The sequence below is a fragment of the Phyllobates terribilis genome, unplaced genomic scaffold (assembly GCF_046119375.1).
Source record: "Phyllobates terribilis strain yellow unplaced genomic scaffold, ASM4611937v1 Scaffold_4__5_contigs__length_816908805, whole genome shotgun sequence".
NCBI lineage: Eukaryota > Metazoa > Chordata > Amphibia > Anura > Dendrobatidae > Phyllobates > Phyllobates terribilis.
Window position 1 is genome coordinate 722320192 of NW_027362764.1, and position 18570 is coordinate 722338761.

The 18570-nt window shown below is 46.1% G+C and overlaps 1 protein-coding gene across 1 annotated transcript; it reads right to left on the minus strand.

Moving 5' to 3' along the window:
- Positions 1 to 1422: 1422 nt before the first annotated feature.
- On the minus strand, positions 1423 to 17877 carry ABRA (actin binding Rho activating protein). Its single transcript, XM_073679767.1, has 2 exons — positions 17068 to 17877; positions 1423 to 3981 (listed from the first exon to the last, which is right to left on the minus strand). The coding sequence occupies exons 1-2, from the start codon at positions 17742 to 17744 to the stop codon at positions 3501 to 3503; spliced, it is 1158 nt and encodes a 385-aa protein (XP_073535868.1). The 5' UTR covers positions 17745 to 17877; the 3' UTR covers positions 1423 to 3500.
- Between the last annotated feature and the right edge of the window lie 693 nt (positions 17878 to 18570).

The window sequence follows — 18570 nt, forward strand, 5'->3', positions numbered from 1 at the left end:
ACCACTATCATTACCTTTTCTCCTTGTCAAACAAGGATTAGGCCTTGAAGTGTAAATCCAAAGAAAGAATGGTCCGGCTCAATGAATAAAGCTTAAAAGTACTTCAATGATTTATTCCAAAATAGTTAAACCAGGTAGAGGAAATCCATACCACCAACACATTTCTGGCAGCAAGTGCCCTTACTAGTGGTGTATGAAAAATAGAAAAAATATTGAATTAAAATACCTTTCGGTTCCAATTAATTGTTGTTATGATAGTGTAGCAACTCACTTAAGAAAATAAGTAACACTGAAAACTGCAACTGACCCTGTCGGTTCCTGTACAGACTAGAGATCCTGACCCTGCAGTCCCTAGTGGTTCCTGCGTGACCTGAGATAGTCCTAATCACAGACGATGATGTCAACTCAGACCTATGCTGCCTGAAAGACTGTTGAGCTCTTCATTTTCCTCCTAAAAATCTGGAGGGCAGAGCAGAGTGCAAATTACCTACATAAGGGAAAGCGTGCTGAAACAGAAAGAGATCCTAGAGTAAGTAAAACAAACCACAAAAAGCAAAAATGATTGAGTACATACTGATAGAGCATATGCCATATACTTTCTTAAAAAGAAGGAGATAGGTTCAGGATAAAGAACAAAAAAAGCAGAGAGATAAACCCTAGCTGGTCTTTCACAGACTGGCTTAAACTACAGCAGTATGGCTGTAGAGAGGATCACCAGCAGGAAATACTAGCTGGAGGAAAGTATATAAAGCTGCACCCGCAAGGTGATAGGGCAGACAACTGAGTAAATGAAAACACCTGTTATGCTACAAAGACTGAAGCAAGGATAACAGAAACTAAACACCCAGAGAAAAGGTTTATCTGCTGTGGCTCGCCAGACAGAGAAGCCGACCACAAACTACAGGCTCAATGGTTTGAACCCTGGTGCATGACAATTGGAACCAGAAGTTTTAATTTAATTTAATAGTATTCTTTTTTTTCTCATGTCACAAATTGCAGAAATGTGTTAGTGGTGTGGATTGCTTATAAATGTCCTGTACCTTTTGGAATAAAGTATTGAAGAAAGTTTAATACAGTTATTGAGCTGGTAAATTCTGTTTTTGGGTTTACAAGGTGCTCCAAGAAAGTGGCAAAATGTCGTACACATGGGTGGACTAATTATTTTAAATTTTCAACTAGCACACAATTGGTATAGTAATAGTATTGATTCAAGAGTCCACCCAGTAGTATTGAGACTCTACTCCTCTACATGAACAGTTTGCATTTTTGACTACAGCATTGTTTAAACCCTAGGAAAAAAAATCTGCTGAGCGCGAGGTCCCACGAGCGTCGCTCTTTCATAAATGTTTAAATAAACCCGCACAGTAATAAGGCCGTTTGTCACTACTTTAAGGCATAAGATAATAACGCAATGACACCAACTGATATAAATAATTTATTAAGGTATAAAATACTATAACAAATGTTAAACGCATTAATAAATAATAAAAAATAAATGTTCTTTCAGATTCATCTACAATGCTGTACATAGAAGACTTCACAGCAGTGAAAATAAAGTAAGACCTCACAGGGCAAACCTAATAAATTGTTCTGATCAATCAAATTAAACTAACTCCTCATTCAAGGAAAGAAGGGTGCTAATTCTAGAAAAGTAGGAAAAACCCTTGTGTTTTATTCTATCAAAGCTCCGTTAAACCAGACGCATCAATTTTAGTTTATAGGCGTTTCCGGTAGATGATGTTCCACTTTCATCAATCTTGTAGGTTTTTTTCTTTCCTTTTTGATATTTTGTTGTACAGCAGTCAAACAGAAATCTCATTCAATTTGCATGTACAAATGACTCCCGTTTGCTCCTATGGACTACAATGGTGTCTGATGTCACTGTACAAAAGTCTATGTAACACCAGCCTATAAAGCAAACATCATATCAAAGGAAAGTCTGCCTGCAGATGGGTTGAGCCCGTCAGACCATACATGTACTGACCAGATGATCTGAATTATTTCTAGCTTCATACAGTTGCCCCCCTAAGCGTTAAAGGGGATTGCCATCGCCAAGATCCTACCCCAATATATAGTAGGTATAATAATAATAAATACCTCCAATTAGAAATGTAGTATAGTTTTTCTGATTCTCTATGTCCCTTACCCTATGTGCAGGGCATTGCAGTAGTTTAGCTATCCGTGGTACTAACCACTAACTAACTGTCACTATATTAGTGGTTGCAAACATGGATACCTAAGCTACTGCAATGCCCTGCACATGGGGTAAGCAACATAGTGACTCAGAGGAACTATACTACATTTATAATTGAAGGTATTTGCTAATAGTATTATTATTACTACACATACTACATATTGGGATAGGATCTTGGAGATGGGAATACCCCTGTAAGAGGACTGTGTATGACACAAGGGTTCAAAACTCACAAAAAAAAGAGAATCTTATGTCGTCCCAGCCCTCGCAGAATTTTTGGCAAATTTAAAGAGGTTGCTCAGGATTAGTAAAATGTTTTTTTTTCTCCAGGAATATCATCACTGTTGTACATGGACTGTGCCTGACGTTCTAACTCAGTGATCGACCACTCTAAAGTTAGGACTGTCTCAATTAGGGTCACCGTGAGGAGGTGGGGATGGCTTTTTCATTACTTTGATCAAAATTATGTTAACTAAGTACCATATATTATTTTCATGCACTATTGTGGTTTATTTATTTATTGCAGGGCATTTGTGTATTGTGTTTCTGTCTTTGTTTTTTTTCTGTTTAATGGCCATGTGTGAACATGCTCTTACATGCTGCATGCACACAAATTTACATTCCAGTTCATGTGTTCAGATTTTTTCAGTGATCTACCATGTCAGACACAAGTGTGGCGTTGTTTCTTGAAAAAATGTGACCAATTTTTTTTTTCCTTTTTTTAATCCTGTACTCTTTATGTTAAAGTGATTGTCAACAACAATTATTTTATATTAAAATTGAGCACAGCATGGTATACAAAAAAATAAAAAAATAAATAAAAAAAATACCTACTGGACCACCAAAGTGTTGCCTGTGTCCTCTGCTAGCCTTCTCGCTGTCTCTTCAGGAAGCCAATCAGCAGCAGACGGTCTCCTAACTCTGTTGGATAGAACGTGACCACTGCAGCCAATCAATAGCTGCAGCAGGGACATGATATCTGCCACCAAAAGGGCAAGTGATGAGGCCAACTAGAGACAAGGGCAATACTGCAAACGAGCAGCAAGTGTCCGATAAATATTTTTAAAATTATTTTGAAACTACTTTGGGCCTTATATTTTCTATAAAATTTTTTTTATAATGGGCTACTGATTTAATTGTGCCAACTGTGGCCTCTTCTTTTCTCTGGATGACACATAAGTATGCGCCCTGTGCACGGGATGAGTTATGCCTGTAAAATGGTCACCATAATGAAAAATGCTACTTTTTCATATATACAACTATCTACTAGGAAACGTTCTTACACTGAATTGGAATCTTAACCAGGCTACAGTAAGGTTATTATCACATGGTCATCTCTGCCCTGCCATAACATTTCCCCTGGGAAATCCACCATTCCATGTTTTCTGGCCCTCAGCAGGATTCCCACCACCTTATCGGAAATCCGTACGTATCTATCAAACAGTTCTCCAAAGGTGACACGGACCTTCCCGTCTTTGCCTGGTTCAGCCATTGTAGAAATGATGAAGCAGAGGTCTTTCATCTCCCGACGTATGTGTGCTTCTGCCCTCATGGCCCTCTCGGCAGTCTTGGTTCCATCCTTTGGACGCCCATAGCCATCTTCACCCTTCTGTAATCGTTTGGACATTGCAAAATCATGGTCAAAGTCATCACTGAAAGGATTCAGCTTCTGGTTGAGGACATGTTCCCCAGACCACTTCTCCCATTTTCCCTTAATGTTATTGACAGGGCTGTTTCTTTTATAGGCTTTGTTGATGTTCTTGAGTTCTCCTACAGCCTTGTTGCTCCTGTAGGTTTAAGAAAAGTAGTATATATTTTTTAATTTATTATTTTCCTAATTGGATATATACCGATATACAGCTCTGGCAAAAATTAAGAGACCACTGCAAAATTTTCAGTTTCTCAGATTTTTCTCTTTATAGGTTTATTTTTGAGTAAAATGTACATTGTTGTTTTAGTCTATAAACTACTGACAACATGTCTCCGAAATTCAAAGCTAAAAATTTTGTATTTATTTGCAGCAAATGATAAAGCGTCAAAATACTAAAAAAGAAACCGTGCTCTTAGACCTCAAATTACTCATGTTTTAACTGTGAAATCAATATTTTGTGGACTAACCATGATTTTTAATCACACCTTTCATTCGTCTTGGCATGCTTTCCACCAGTCTTTCCATGCTTTCCAATAGAATACTGTTCAGTGGTGTCTTAATTTTTGCCAGAGCTGTATATCTTCCATTCAGCACCACATACATTTTGTAAAGCCAACTGTTTTCCCTCTTGTAGCCTTTGATGCAAGGTCCAATACAGGAATGTTATGTGCAAAGTGTTTGAGTTTTATGGTTTAATACCCAACTAATCTATTGCATACCGCCTAAGACAGGTGTGACCTAATGGACGAAAGAAAACAACTGTTAAGGATATTTTCTCAGCACCAGCATTTATGGCATGTAGAGCCACTCTTACATGAGTTGCTCCAAGTTTGGATATTTTCTCCTACCCATAGGGGAGGGAATAACTTTCTAATGCCTGGAGGTCCAATCACTGGGACTCCGACCGATCCTGAGAACAGGGCTCAGTGTGAATAGAGAGCAGGTCGTGCATGCTTACCAATTCATTCTCAAAGGGACTACAGGAGATATCCGGGCACTCTCATAAAGAATGAATGTAGCTCAGGTTTGCATGCTTGACCTCCATTCTCTTTGCACATGGCTCTTCAAAGCTTCATTCTCGAGTTTCTGCAGGGGTCATAGTGGTCGGATCTCCAGTGATCGGGATGCCATCCGCCATGCTATGAATATGGGAAACTTGCAAACTCTCTAAGTTGGACGGTGCCCTATACAGCAACATAAATTGTTGCACTTCCATATGGAGGATGTAACAGTCTTTTTTTTTTTGGATTGTCCTGTAAATCTAATCACAAAGGTTATACTGTCCATGTAGGTAACTCAGAGATGTTACCATTCAGAATGGGGGTAGGTCTGTAGAACCTGTCCAGATAGGTTTATAACCTCGCCAATGGTCTCCAAATAGAAATAAATGGTTGCTCAAAAAAAAAACCTGAGATAAATCCAGAAAATAATACAAATCTATAAATTATAGATGATTTGGTCTCCCTTCAATACTGGTCATGTTTAGAGTTCCCAGACCATTAGGCTTGGTGAGCTCTCCAACATGGAAGGGTGTCGTACTTGTGCAACCACTTTGGTCACACACTCTTTGGCCGGTCTTGATGACATGTTCACAGTACATGCCATACATTTCTGATAAGTGTGAAGATCAAAGAATCCCCAACCTGTGTTTCACCAAGTGAAGAGGCAACAGGATCCATGGTGGGATTTGATAATGAGGTGGGCATTTCACATGGCAGAACGGTTTTGTGGAAACGTATTTCTTCCAATAGGTTCAGATCCAGTGGCGTGGTCCCCACCTATTAGAATTTTATGGAATTTGGCATCATTTTGGATGAAACTATTTATCTCTTTTTTTTTTGGGGGGGGGTATGTCAATAATTAATAGTGTAAGAAAATAACACGGCATGAAATAAATTCTATCATTTCGTGCAACCAAATGAGAAATCCTCTTGGAAACATAACAGGTACCAAGTATAATATCTACACATAACAAAGATGTGAACATATAACAGACCAAAGTAGCAAAATCGATGTAGTATTTCACGACGTTATATAGGCTAATTGTGCTCATACAGTTGTCCATTCCTGTCCTCCAGAAAAGCAATAAAATCTCTATACCAAGTGGAATGGTATAATTGTATGTGCGGTGAGACATGTAACCATGCATTTCTTCTCTACTGTTTCTATTGTAAAGGGAATAATAAGGATTAATCCAGAATTAAAGACTAATTCAGGAGGATTATTCCCTGTAAACAATGGTATTTTTGAAAACGTATCTACAGTAGATGATTAAATGCTTTAATAACAAAAGCTTTACCAAAAAGTGACTGCAATGTAAATCATGCTTTTGTGTATTTTCTGAATTTACGGGGAATATTACATTTTTATAACTTTTTAACCCTTGCACTGGACACTACTCTTATATAACTCAGTAGTACAATACTGCCGTCTGTTTCTGTGATTCTGACCCTCACCATTTTTCTTTGCAAATTACATGGTATATATCACAGACTATATTAAGCCCCTCGTCCGCACCTGCTGAAGCCCTGGGTCTTAGAATAGATCTAATGGGTTGTGCAATGCTCCTAATGGTGTACAGCTCCTTATTTCTGCATTGGATTCAGCATGCCACAATGTTTGTCCTGTTGGATTAAAAAGTAATTCAACTTTTCATTTTTTTTTAAAATAATTTTGGCCATCGTGGAAAGTTATGAAACTTTGTAAATCACTTTATTAGGGGATTTGTCTTCATTCCTGAAATAAAATTGCATGCAAGTGGCTCCCAAAACCCTTCTTTCTTCCTGTCTATTTGCCTTCAGCTGCATTGAAATCAGAACATACTCATTTGCAGTAAAGATGATGGCAGTGAAAGGGTTATCAGCACTAGAGATGAGTGAATAAATTCGGGTGGAACTGAATTCTACTGGAATTTTACATTAATCCGAATTCACCAAAATGCGGATGTATTGCAATTTGCTTCTGTGTAGATTTAGCAAAATCGCGGTCACTGATCACCACTTTTCTGAGCCATAATTGGACATCAAAAGGTTAAAAAATGCTTATACTCACCTAACCACTCACCTCTCCAGTCCTCTGCTACTCACCACCACTTTTCCAGTCTTTGGCTTAGTGCCCACGATGCAGAAATGAAGCGGAAATTTTCCTGAGCATTTCTGCTTCTCCTTAGCAGAAAAAAGCATGCGGTTTTTACATGCGTTTTTGATGCGTATTTGACACGCTTTTGCATGCGTATTTGCCATGCATTTTTTCAATGCAATGTATAGGCAACTACGCATGCAGAAACGCACAAGAATTGGTCATGTCCGTATTTTTTCTGCGAGTAAAATCTGCGCAGAAAATCCTGACCATGTGCACAGAACTTGCAGAATGTCATAGGAAGTCATGGGATAAGGTATGTAATGCGTTTCTGGAGCGTTTACGTGCTGCAAATACGCACCAAAATACGCACCAAAAACGCATCGTGGGCACACAGCCTTAGCCACATCTTCTGATCACCCATTGGTTCCCATCTTGTAGTAATGTCCTCCATCCTGGTCCTCATCTTGTAGTAATGTCCTCCATCCTGGTCCTCATCTTATAGTAATGTCCCCCTTCCTGGTCCCACTCTTGTAGTAATGTTCTCATTTTATAGTAATGTCTCATCCTGGTCCCCATCTTGTAGTAATGTCCCCATTCTGGTCAGCATATTTTAGTAATGTCCCCCATCCTAGTCAGCATCTTGTAGCAATATCCTATCCTCATCTTATAGTAATGCCCAATCCTGGTCCCCATCTTGTAGTAATGTCCCCATCCTGGCCCCCATCTTGAAGTAATGTCTCCATCTTGTAGTAATGTCCCATCCTTGTCAGCATCTTGTAGTAATGTCCCCATCCTGGTCAGCATATTTTAGTAATGTCCCCCATCCTAGTCAGCATCTTGTAGAAATATCCTATCCTCATCTTATAGTAATGTCCCCATCCTGGTCCCCATCTTGTAGTAATGTCCCCATCCTGGCCCCCATCTTGAAGTAACGTCCCCCATCCTGGCCCCCATCTTGAAGTAATGTCCCCCATCCTGGTCCCCATCTTGTAATAATGTCCCCCATCCTGGTCGCCATCTTGTAATAAGGTCCCATGCTACTCAGCATCTTGTAGAAATATCCTCATTTTATAGTAATGTCCCATCCTGGTCCCCATCTTGTAGCAATGTCCCATCCTGGTCAGCATATTTTAGTTATGCCCCCCATCCTAGTCAGCATATTGTAGGAATATCCTCATCTTGTAGGAATGTTCCCATTTTTAGTAATGTCCCGATCCTGGTCAGCATCTTGTAGTTGACGCGCCCCTGGGCCTGTGTCGCGCTGCGTTGCGCACGCGGGAGCTTACCCGGAGCCGGATCTCTTGAGGGTTGTAGTCTCGTGGCGGTGACCCGGTCCGTGCCCAGGGAGTCAAACTGAGCGGCGATGTAACAGCGGTAGATGTAGGACGACTACGCCACCCGTTGAATGCAGCTATGGAGCTGCCGCTGCAGGACAGTCCGCTGAGGCCGGTGGATGGATGGTGCAGCGTAGATGGTATAACCCCCAACGGGAGGGGTATGGCCTCAGGGCAGCAGATGTGGATGATGGGGGTAGCAGGAACCACTCAGAGACGGTGCGGTGTAATTCAGGGTCTTTACTGGTAACAACGATAGACCCTCCCGGAGTACTTGCTAGTGAACGGGGCCTGGTCAGTCCTTGAGCAGATGGGATCTCCCCTGGCCAGGCGGAGTTGTAGGCCTCCCAAACTGACTGTACTCTTCTGGCTACCTTGCTAGAAGCGGATATAAGTAGCCCACGTCCCTGAGTGTACCGTGTGGTGCTCACCCGTATGGCCGGTGACTCGGGGCCTTCTAATGGCTTCCGCTCCACGATGGCGGTGCTGGTCCCACGCGTGTGACCTTGCCTTCGGGTTTCTGGGCCTGAGGACCTGAAATCCCCTGCCGGTCGGCTTCTGCTGCTGGGTAAGAGTTAGTCCCCACAGCCTCGGACGCCGTGTCCGGTAAGAAAGCTTCTCAGTCAGGGCGAGCTCTGCAGCTGCCAGCCCCTGACTCGTAGTAGTATTGCTTCTGCTGTTTCTTGTCTCTACTCTCCTTGACTGACTAACCCTGCCTCAGCCCAGGGTTTATACAGGGGAAGTTCTTCCCCTCCCAAGACTGGGCAGGAGGTGTGGCATGCACAGGATCCCTGACCAAAGGACCTCCCACCTGCTCTCAGACATAACATTACATTACTGTGGAAAACCAGACCCCTGGGGTGCCACATTCCCCCCTAGTGAAATTTAGTACTCCGGGACTAAACATATTTTAGAAAAAAACATAACAAGATATAACAACAATAATAGTACAATAAGAAGAAACACATAAAGGTGGTCACGGCATGTCCGTAACCGGGTGTAGTCTTTGAAGAAAGCAAGGTGTCCATTTCACCAAAACAGGGAGACGTAACCAGGTGGGGGTCTGTCCTACCCCGAGTCCTTAACAGTCTCTAGTCCATCCTGGGTTACGCTCCAACTATGTACAAGGATTCCCGGTAAATCCACCAAGGATTCCTAAAAATAACTGGAAACACAAAATTATACACAAGCAACAATACACAGATAAACATAAATAAAACAATTTATACACTTCAAATCCTCCAGCGTGCGGGTAACTGGCCTCTAGTGGCCCTAGTAGACCTACGGAGCTGACTGTCTGGCCCTGAACTACAGGGTGTAGGAGCTGTCAAGGGTAAACTGGGCAGCTGTCTACCGGCTCTTTGTCTCACTAGGGGTACGGCAGGCTCACTATAAGCAGAGGGTTGATCCTCCTGTTCTGCTTGTGTGGAGTCTTCTGCCTCCTGGACCGGCTGTTCTTCCAGCTCTACCTGTTGCTCCGTAGGTGCTTGGGATGCTGGTTGGAGGAAGGTGAGTACGGGTACCACAACTGCACCATTGACTTGAGTCCAAGACCGAGGGAAGTCCCCGAGCACAGTACTAACCATATCTTCCCTTTCCTCTACGGGTCGATGGTCTTCTTGTTCTTCTTCAGGGTTCCTCAGTTGTTCGGGACACTTCTTCAGGTGGTCCCGGGATACAATGGCTGTGGTTTCCCCTCCGTCTTTACTGATGGTACAAACCTTCGGGTTCTCGTGGCTTGAGGGCAGTACGGTGTACGGGTCCTTCTCCCACTGGTCATCCAACTTGTGGAGCCGTCTCTTCCTCTTCAAGACCTGCTCTCCGGGTACCAGGGGAACAGCGGGAGCATACTGGTTGTAAGTTTTCTCTTGTCTTTCCCTAGCCTGACAGAGACTTCGCTCCACGCTCTCCTGTACTCTCCGGTACTGCTGCTGCCTCTCTGTGTCCCAGTCTGTTTCTGGTGAAGTGTCCTCGGGTGTCAGGACTCCCATTTCAAGGTCAACAGGTAACTTACCAGGTCTTGCCCTCATTAGGTAAGCCGGGGTACAGTTGGTGGAACCTACCGGGATGTGGTTGTATAGGTCCACCAGATCGGGCAACTTCTCAGGCCACAGACTGCGTTCTTCCAGGGGCAACGTTTTTAGAAGATCCATTACCACCTGGTTCATTTTCTCACAAAGTCCATTAGTTTGCGGATGGTAGGGTGTCGTCCTTATCTTCCGGCAGCCATACAGATTGCAGAATTCCTGGAAGACCTCCGCTTCAAAGGCAGGTCCCTGGTCCGTCAGCACTTGGTCCGGGTACCCGTGTGGATGGCAAAAGTGCTGCTGGAAGGCTCTAGCCGCTGTTTGAGCCGTTAAGTCCTTGACGGGGACGACAACCAGAAACCGGGAGTAATGATCCACGATGGTTAACGCGTAGACGTAGCCACTTCTGCTTGGGGTCAGTTTTACATGATCCAAGGCTACCAGTTCCAACGGTTGCCGGGTGACGATGGACTGCAGGGGAGTCTTCTGGCTGGCACGGTCCTTCCTTCTCAGGTTGCACGGGCCACAGTCTCTGCACCACTTCTCGATGGTTCCCCTCATGCCTACCCAGTGGAACCGCTCGCGCAGCAGGAACTCCAGCTTCTTCCACCCGAAGTGTCCAGCTCCATCGTGGTATGCCTCCATCACCATGGCTGCGTCTCTTCGTGGCACCACTACTTGCCAGAGTAATTCATGCGTCCGGGAGTTAACCATTCTGCGGCACAACTTCCCTTTGTAAAGGAACAGTCGACTCTTCTCTGCCCATAGTTGTTTGGCTTCCTCCGGAGCGTCTGGTTCAAGGCGAGCCTCCGGCCGAGTCAGCATCTCCTTCACCAGTCGGACGGCAGGGTCGCTGTCTTGCGTTTCCGCCCAGTTGTAGTGGGGTAAGGGGTTCAACGTAGCAGCCTGCTTACTCCTTACCCGGTGGGAATACTGGATAGTCCCATGACGGTGGAATGCAGGGAGTTCAACTTCTTCCAGTCCCTCCGGATCTTCTCCTCCGTCCGGCAGGTTGGGCATCCTGGACAGGGCGTCCGCGTTGGTATTGGAGCGTCCTGCCCGGTATTTGATTGTGAACTCGTAGTTGGACAGACGGGCCATCCACCTCTGCTCCAGGTCACCGAGTCTTGCCGTGTCCAGGTGTGTCAACGGGTTGTTATCCGTGTACACGGTGAACCGGGAAGAAGCGAGGTAATGCTTAAAGCGCTCAGTGACTGCCCATACTACGGCCAGGAACTCTAACTTAAATGAGCTGTAATTCTCGGGGTTCCTTTCGGTGGGTCGCAGTTTTCGGCTGGCGTAGGCAATTACTCGTTCCTTTCCCTGCTGGATCTGGGACAGTACGGCTCCTAGCCCGATGTTACTGGCGTCGGTGTAGAGGATAAAGGGCTGGCTATAATCCGGGTACGCCAGGATTTCGTCCCCCGTGAGGGCCATCTTCAGCTGGCGGAAGGACTCTTCTTCCAGCTCCTCCCATTTGAAGGGCGGCTTCTGGTTCTTAGCCTTCCGGGACTGGCCTATCAGGAGGTCCTGCATAGGTGCTGCCTTTTTGGTGAAACCGGGAATAAACCTTCGGTAGTAGCCTACCAACCCGAGGAACTGCCGCACTTCTTTTACGCTGGAGGGGCTTGGCCATTCCTTAATTGCGGTGATCTTATCAGGGTCGGGAGCCACTCCGTCAGCGCTCACCACGTGTCCCAGGTACTGCACCTTTGGTTTCAGGAGGTGACACTTGGAGGGTTTCACCTTTAGGCCGTAACTTGCCAGAGCTTCGAACACTTCCGCCAGGTGTTTCAGGTGGTCCTCATACGTCTTGGAATATACGATGACATCGTCCAGGTACAACAGGACCGTCTCGAAGTTTCTGTGGCCCAGACAACACTCCATTAGTCGTTGGAAGGTTCCCGGTGCGTTGCAGAGTCCGAACGGCATGCAGGTGAACTCGCTAAGTCCCATCGGGGTGGTGAATGCGGTCTTCTCCCGGTCCGCCTCTGCTACAGGAACCTGCCAGTACCCGCTAGTGAGATCCAAGGTAGAGAAGAAGTTAGCAGATCTTAAAGCAGCCAATGACTCCTCTATCCTTGGTAAGGGGTACGCATCCTTGTGTGTGATACGATTGATTTTCCGGTAATCTACACACATCCTCATGGTGTTGTCTTTCTTTCGGACTAAGACTAGTGGAGCTGCCCAGGGGCTACAGCTATCCCTGATCACCCCAGCCTCCTTCATGTCTCTAAGCATCCCCTTGGCGTGTTGGTAGTGGGCAGGGGGTACGGGTCGATACCTCTCTTTTATAGGAGGATGGTCTCCCGTGGGGATGTGGTGTTCTACCCCCTTGACTCGCCCGAAGTCTAACGGGTGTTTACTGAACACTCTCTCGTACTCCTGAACCACCCGATAGACTCCTTGTTTCTGGTGTGCGGGAGTGGAGTCAGTACCCAGATGTAGTTGCTGACACCAGTCCTCCATGTTTTTCTTAGAGCCGTTACCTTCCTCCGGGTGAGATGGAGGCAAGGGTTCCACAGATTGTATAGAATTTTGGTTAATGGTATATAATTTGGCTAGCGTGGCATACCGGGGCAGGTACACTTCCCTCTCCCCGATATTTATTATGCGAATGGGCACCCTCCCATGGCGTACATCAACCACCCCCCGTGCTGTCAAAATGGTGGGCCTACTGTCCGAGTAAACTGGTTCTACCATTGCCTGGTAATCTCTACCTCTCAGACCAATAGCTGCCCGGCACCAAATCATCATTTCACTTTTTGGGGGCATGGCAATAGGAAAAGGGTCACACATTCTTACGCTACCAATCTCACCGCCGGAGAGTTCCACCTGTTGCCGTCGCATCAGTGCCCGGATCTCTTTCTGGAGCACCCGCTGCTCGCCGGAGCTGGCGTTCTTGGCAACCTGCTGTAAAAGGAAAATCACCTCTGCAAGACAATTTTCAATTACATTAGTTCCTAGAGTTATTTTTGGGTGACTCTCATGTTTGTCAATATCTACAATGATCAGTCCCTGTGCTGCCAGTTCGACTCTACCGATTTTGATGGTCACCTCTTTAAATCCGATCTGTGGCACGGGCTGGCCATTGCTGGCGATGATACTCAAGTCGTCGTCAGGGTAGCGGGTAATATCCGAGTCATTCCAGTACTGCTTAAAGAGCACGTACGGGATGGTGGTGACCTGTGACCCGGTGTCCAGTAGGGCACTCATGGGAATGCCATCCAGTACCACAGGCAAGACTGGACGTCCTCCCACATATCTGTCGCGCCAGTTCGATGGGCCTGGTGATCTTTTTCCTGGGGGTTGGCCCTCTACCCCAGGTTGTGCCCGTTTAAAGAACAGTACCTTGCCATATGTCCAGGTTGATTGCAGCGGCGGCAGATGGGTCGTCCGTCCTCGCTGTATCGGTCACTGGGTCTTCCTCTGGCCGGTGGGGTCCTCCTTGGTCGACGCCACGGGATGTCCTCCGGTCCGGATGCCAGCTGGATCTTCCCTGGGGTGGAAGCCTGTAAAGACTGCACAGTTCGGGTTAGCGCAGCAACGCTCTTAGCTAGCTCTTGGACCTGATGGTGTAGGTCTGGAGCCGGGTCATTGTCCAAAGCCTGCGCATCAGCTCCCACAGGCCCTGCCGACAAGGGCGCCGCCTCCTGGTGGTAAGTGATAGCAGGGCGCTTGTGGGTCACAACGCCACCCGGTGCCGGTTCTCGGAGCACCCGGATGGCTCTGTTCTTGAACTGTGCAAAGCCCAGATGGGGATCCTGTAAGGCCATTGCCCGCAACTGGGTTCGGTGGGTATTACAATACAGTCCCTCTATAAACTATTCGGTCAACAGCCTGTCCTCGTTTCCCACTCCATCAGGGTCGGTCTGCTTAATGGCCCTCAGGGCCTCTTGTAGGTTTAGTGCATAGTCCCTTATACTCTCATGCGCTCGCTGCTTGCACCCGTAGAATCTAAGCTTAATCTCGGCTGAGGTGCGGGTATCAAAGGTGTCCTTCAGCCGGGTTAGTATCCCTGCGACAGTCTTCCTCCCAGGTGGCCAGGATTTTACTTCCCTTTTGGCTGCCCCGGTTAGTTGGGCCACCAGGATGCTCACTTTTTGCTCTTCTGTGAGGGGGTACACCTGGAAGAGGCTATCCAGCTTTTCTCTAAAGTCATGCAGGGTATGTGACTCCCCTGAGTACTGGGGTAGCCAAGCTGCTCCCGGGATATAGGGCATGGTGAAGGGCATAACTGCAGCAGCGGTAGCGCTGGCGGGGGTTGAGGCAGTGAAGCTCTCCTCCGTATCCGACATCTTCCTCCCCCCTAGTGGACCGTGGCCTACCTTGCGATGATCCTGTTCCGTAGGCCGCGGCTCCGCAGTGGATCGTCAGGGTTGAGGACCTTCCGTCGCGCTCCTGTGACGTCGGTGTCTGCTGGGCTCCTTCCAGGACCTTACGCAACGTCCGGACGTGAGGCGGGGCTTCAGTTCTCGCGCGCTTTCGGAGTCCACGCCCCTCTTCTTCCCGCGCGGCGTCCTCAAGATGGCGTCCAATGGCGGGAAAACTCCACGGATGGCGGGAAGAAGGCAGAAGATGGCGCCGGATGGCGGGAAACTTCACCGATGGCGGGAAGAAGGCTGAAGATGGCGCCGGATGGCGGGAATCTTCACCACAGGTAAGTTTGAAAAGTCTCTTTTTCAGGCACGCAGTACCCGGTGGTTGCGGGCACGAAATCCTGCCGACTACGCCAAAGTTGACGCGCCCCTGGGCCTGTGTCGCGCTACGTTGCGCACGCGGGAGCTTACCCAGAGCCGGATCTCTTGAGGGTTGTAGTCTCGTGGCGGTGACCCGGTCCGTGCCCAGGGAGTCAAACTGAGCAGCGATGTAACAGCGGTAGATGTAGGACGACTACGCCACCCGTTGAATGCAGCTATGGAGCTGCCGCTGCAGGACAGTCCGCTGAGGCCGGTGGATGGATGGTGCAGCGTAGATGGTATAACCCCCAACGGGAGGGGTATGGCCTCAGGGCAGCAGATGTGGATGATGGGGTTAGCAGGAACCACTCAGAGACGGTGCGGTGTAATTCAGGGTCTTTACTGGTAACAACGATAGACCCTCCCGGAGTACTTGCTAGTGAACGGGGCCTGGTCAGTCCTTGAGCAGATGGGATCTCCCCTGGCCAGGCGGAGTTGTAGGCCTCCCAAACTGACTGCACTCTTCTGGCTACCTTGCTAGAAGCGGATATAAGTAGCCCACGTCCCTGAGTGTACCGTGTGGTGCTCACCCGTATGGCCGGTGACTCGGGGCCTTCTAATGGCTTCCGCTCCACGATGGCGGTGCTGGTCCCACGCGTGTGACCTTGCCTTCGGGTTTCTGGGCCTGAGGACCTGAAATCCCCTGCCGGTCGGCTTCTGCTGCTGGGTAAGAGTTAGTCCCCACAGCCTCGGACGCCGTGTCCGGTAAGAAAGCTTCTCAGTCAGGGCGAGCTCTGCAGCTGCCAGCCCCTGACTCGTAGTAGTATTGCTTCTGCTGTTTCTTGTCTCTACTCTCCTTGACTGACTAACCCTGCCTCAGCCCAGGGTTTATACAGGGGAAGTTCTTCCCCTCCCAAGACTGGGCAGGAGGTGTGGCATGCACAGGATCCCTGACCAAAGGACCTCCCACCTGCTCTCAGACATAACATTACATTACTGTGGAAAACCAGACCCCTGGGGTGCCACATAGTAATGTCCCATGCTGGCCCCCCTCTTGTAGGTGCATGCGGGCCGCATGAAGCAGCCTCAGAGGCAGGCCGTGTGTTTGAGACCCATGGTCTAGACAAACTTCAGAGCATAATAAAGGACATTAATTTCCTGGGAAAATTCACGCGAAAAGGCAAATGTGATCTGTGTCTTATCCACTTATCTCTAGTCAGCCGATGTCTCCTCCTCTGAGTGTTGTGCTTAGCAGAACAATCACCTGCAGCAGCTTTTCCATAGAGTTAGTGAGACACAGGGACTGCTGAACCTTTCACTGACATCATCTGTACTCCAAATGGGTAGGTTCTGATATCAATGTAGCTAAAGAAAGGCAAACAGACTGAGGAAGAGCAGGGGATTGGAAGTCTCAATTTGTTTTTGCAGGAATGAAGACAAATCCAGCAATAAAGAGATTTTGAAAGTTTCATAACTTTCCATGTTGGACAAAATTATTAAGAAAAAAAATGTAAAGTTTAGTTATTGTTTAACACTGGAATAAATATACATAGGTATGGAACTGTAATATGCCTCAATACCACTTGATCTAGTCTTAAAATTTGTGATCTGTATAAAAATGCATACAAACATTTTTAGAGACAATGCACATGGGACACAAACGACAGGGCCTCCGTCCCTTTGACGTCCATATGAGCAACCACCTTCTCCTCTGTCCAGTCTGGACCTTTTAACCTTCCAAGTATTTTCTTTCTAGTTACAGCACAGGCAGCAACATTTTATATGGCTAGTATATACACTGCTCGCCTCTGGGACCCCTTTTTCTTAAGAACATAATATGATGTCTCCTGAGGTGGCCATGGTGGCATGTGGCTTTCTCATGTGAAGTCTAGATGAGTTCTTGGCTAACGTGTCTCCAAAACTACTATAGGCAGATGTGGGGAGAATCAGGGTCAGAGGCCAATTCTGTGACCACTATGGTAATAAAAAATATTTTCATGTTAGGACCTACAGAAAAATAGCCCTAACTGGTGCCATGCACATATGTATGATACATAACATGCTATATCTAAAATAGCAATATTGTTGTGATATTACTTACAATGAAGAAGTTGCCCGTTTAATCCTGGCTGTGTCTTCCTTTTTGTCTTCTGTAAGGTCCTTTTTCTTTTCCAGGTCTGTCTTTGTATCTCCCTCATTTTCTCCATATCCACTGTCTTCAGTTTCCAGACTTTCACTTCGAAATTCAGCAAGTTTTGGTAAAGACCTTGACTCTTCTTGTGGCTCTTCGCCAACATTTTCCATATGCTTCCAACCTTTTGTGAGTTGTGAGACCAGATTAGAGCACTTCCTTCTCCTTGTTGGAGACACTTGACCTTGCAGTAACTTGTCCACCATCGAATCATCGTATTTTCTATGTATTTGTGTGCAGGGTTCTTTCTCGTACCTTTCAGTCACTGAGCCAATGTCCATTCCTCTTTCTTGAGCTTTGCTTGAAAAACTTTTGGTGACAGCTTTAGTTTTTATGTGCATCTCTGCAACATCTTCTGAGGAACATATGGCTTCTTGTTTAGGTTCAGGTAAAATGATAGACCTTGGATTCTCCTCCAAAGTGGATTTGAGATTTTCAGGAACATCTCCATCACCTGGATTCCAACCGGAAGGTTCTTGAGATTGCTTTGTTGAGTGCTCAGATGCCCATTGCTGCCAACCTCTAGTTAAGCTGGAGACCAAAGCTGCTGTTTTAATCTTTCTGACAACTCTTTGGACAGGCTTCATCGTTTTGGTTTCGTTAGGAGCCGTAATAATGTCCTAAAGTCGTCTATTTGAAGATGTGGAAGAAGCAACTCATGAATTCACGCTCTCAGTTCATATGTAACAATGAGGTGAAGAGCAGCCGGACTTTTAAATAGGCTGGATGCTTTAAGGTCTTGGAAAATATTTCAAGCATTCATGACCAAGAGATGGCTGCAGTGACACTGTTACTTTTTACAGAGTGGAGGATTACGTTTCATCATAGTGGTAGATGGAAATCACAGATGGTAAACAAGGCACTTGGGATACATAATGTGTACTTGTTAGCGTTGAGCATTAAGATTTGTAATTGTATTTCTATATTCAGTAGAATATCTTCATACCTTTCATGGTTTATATTGATCAAAAATAATCTTATTTGTAATAGGATGAGACATTTAGAATTGTTTTTCATTAATACAACCCCGATTCCAAAAATGTTGGGATTCTATGTAAAATATAAGGAAAACAAGAATGTAATAATTGGGAAATCTCTTGTAACCATTTTATTCCCAACAGTATATAGGACACCGATCAGAAGGTGAAAGACATTTTTCCATTTCATTTGAACATAACTGAATTAATACTTCAAGAATGCCTCCAGGCTCATCGTAATAACTCTAAGGTACTTTACTTCTTCAACCTAGCTAGAACTGACAAAACAACTGCCCAGAAAAGAATTAAGAGGTCAGCGGAGTTGACAGGAGAAAACATGTCAGGATCAGCAAAGATCACAGCAGTTGTCTTCTGCCTATCCAACATATCCTATCCCAAATGTCAACCGATTCTATGACTAGACATCCCCTTGGAT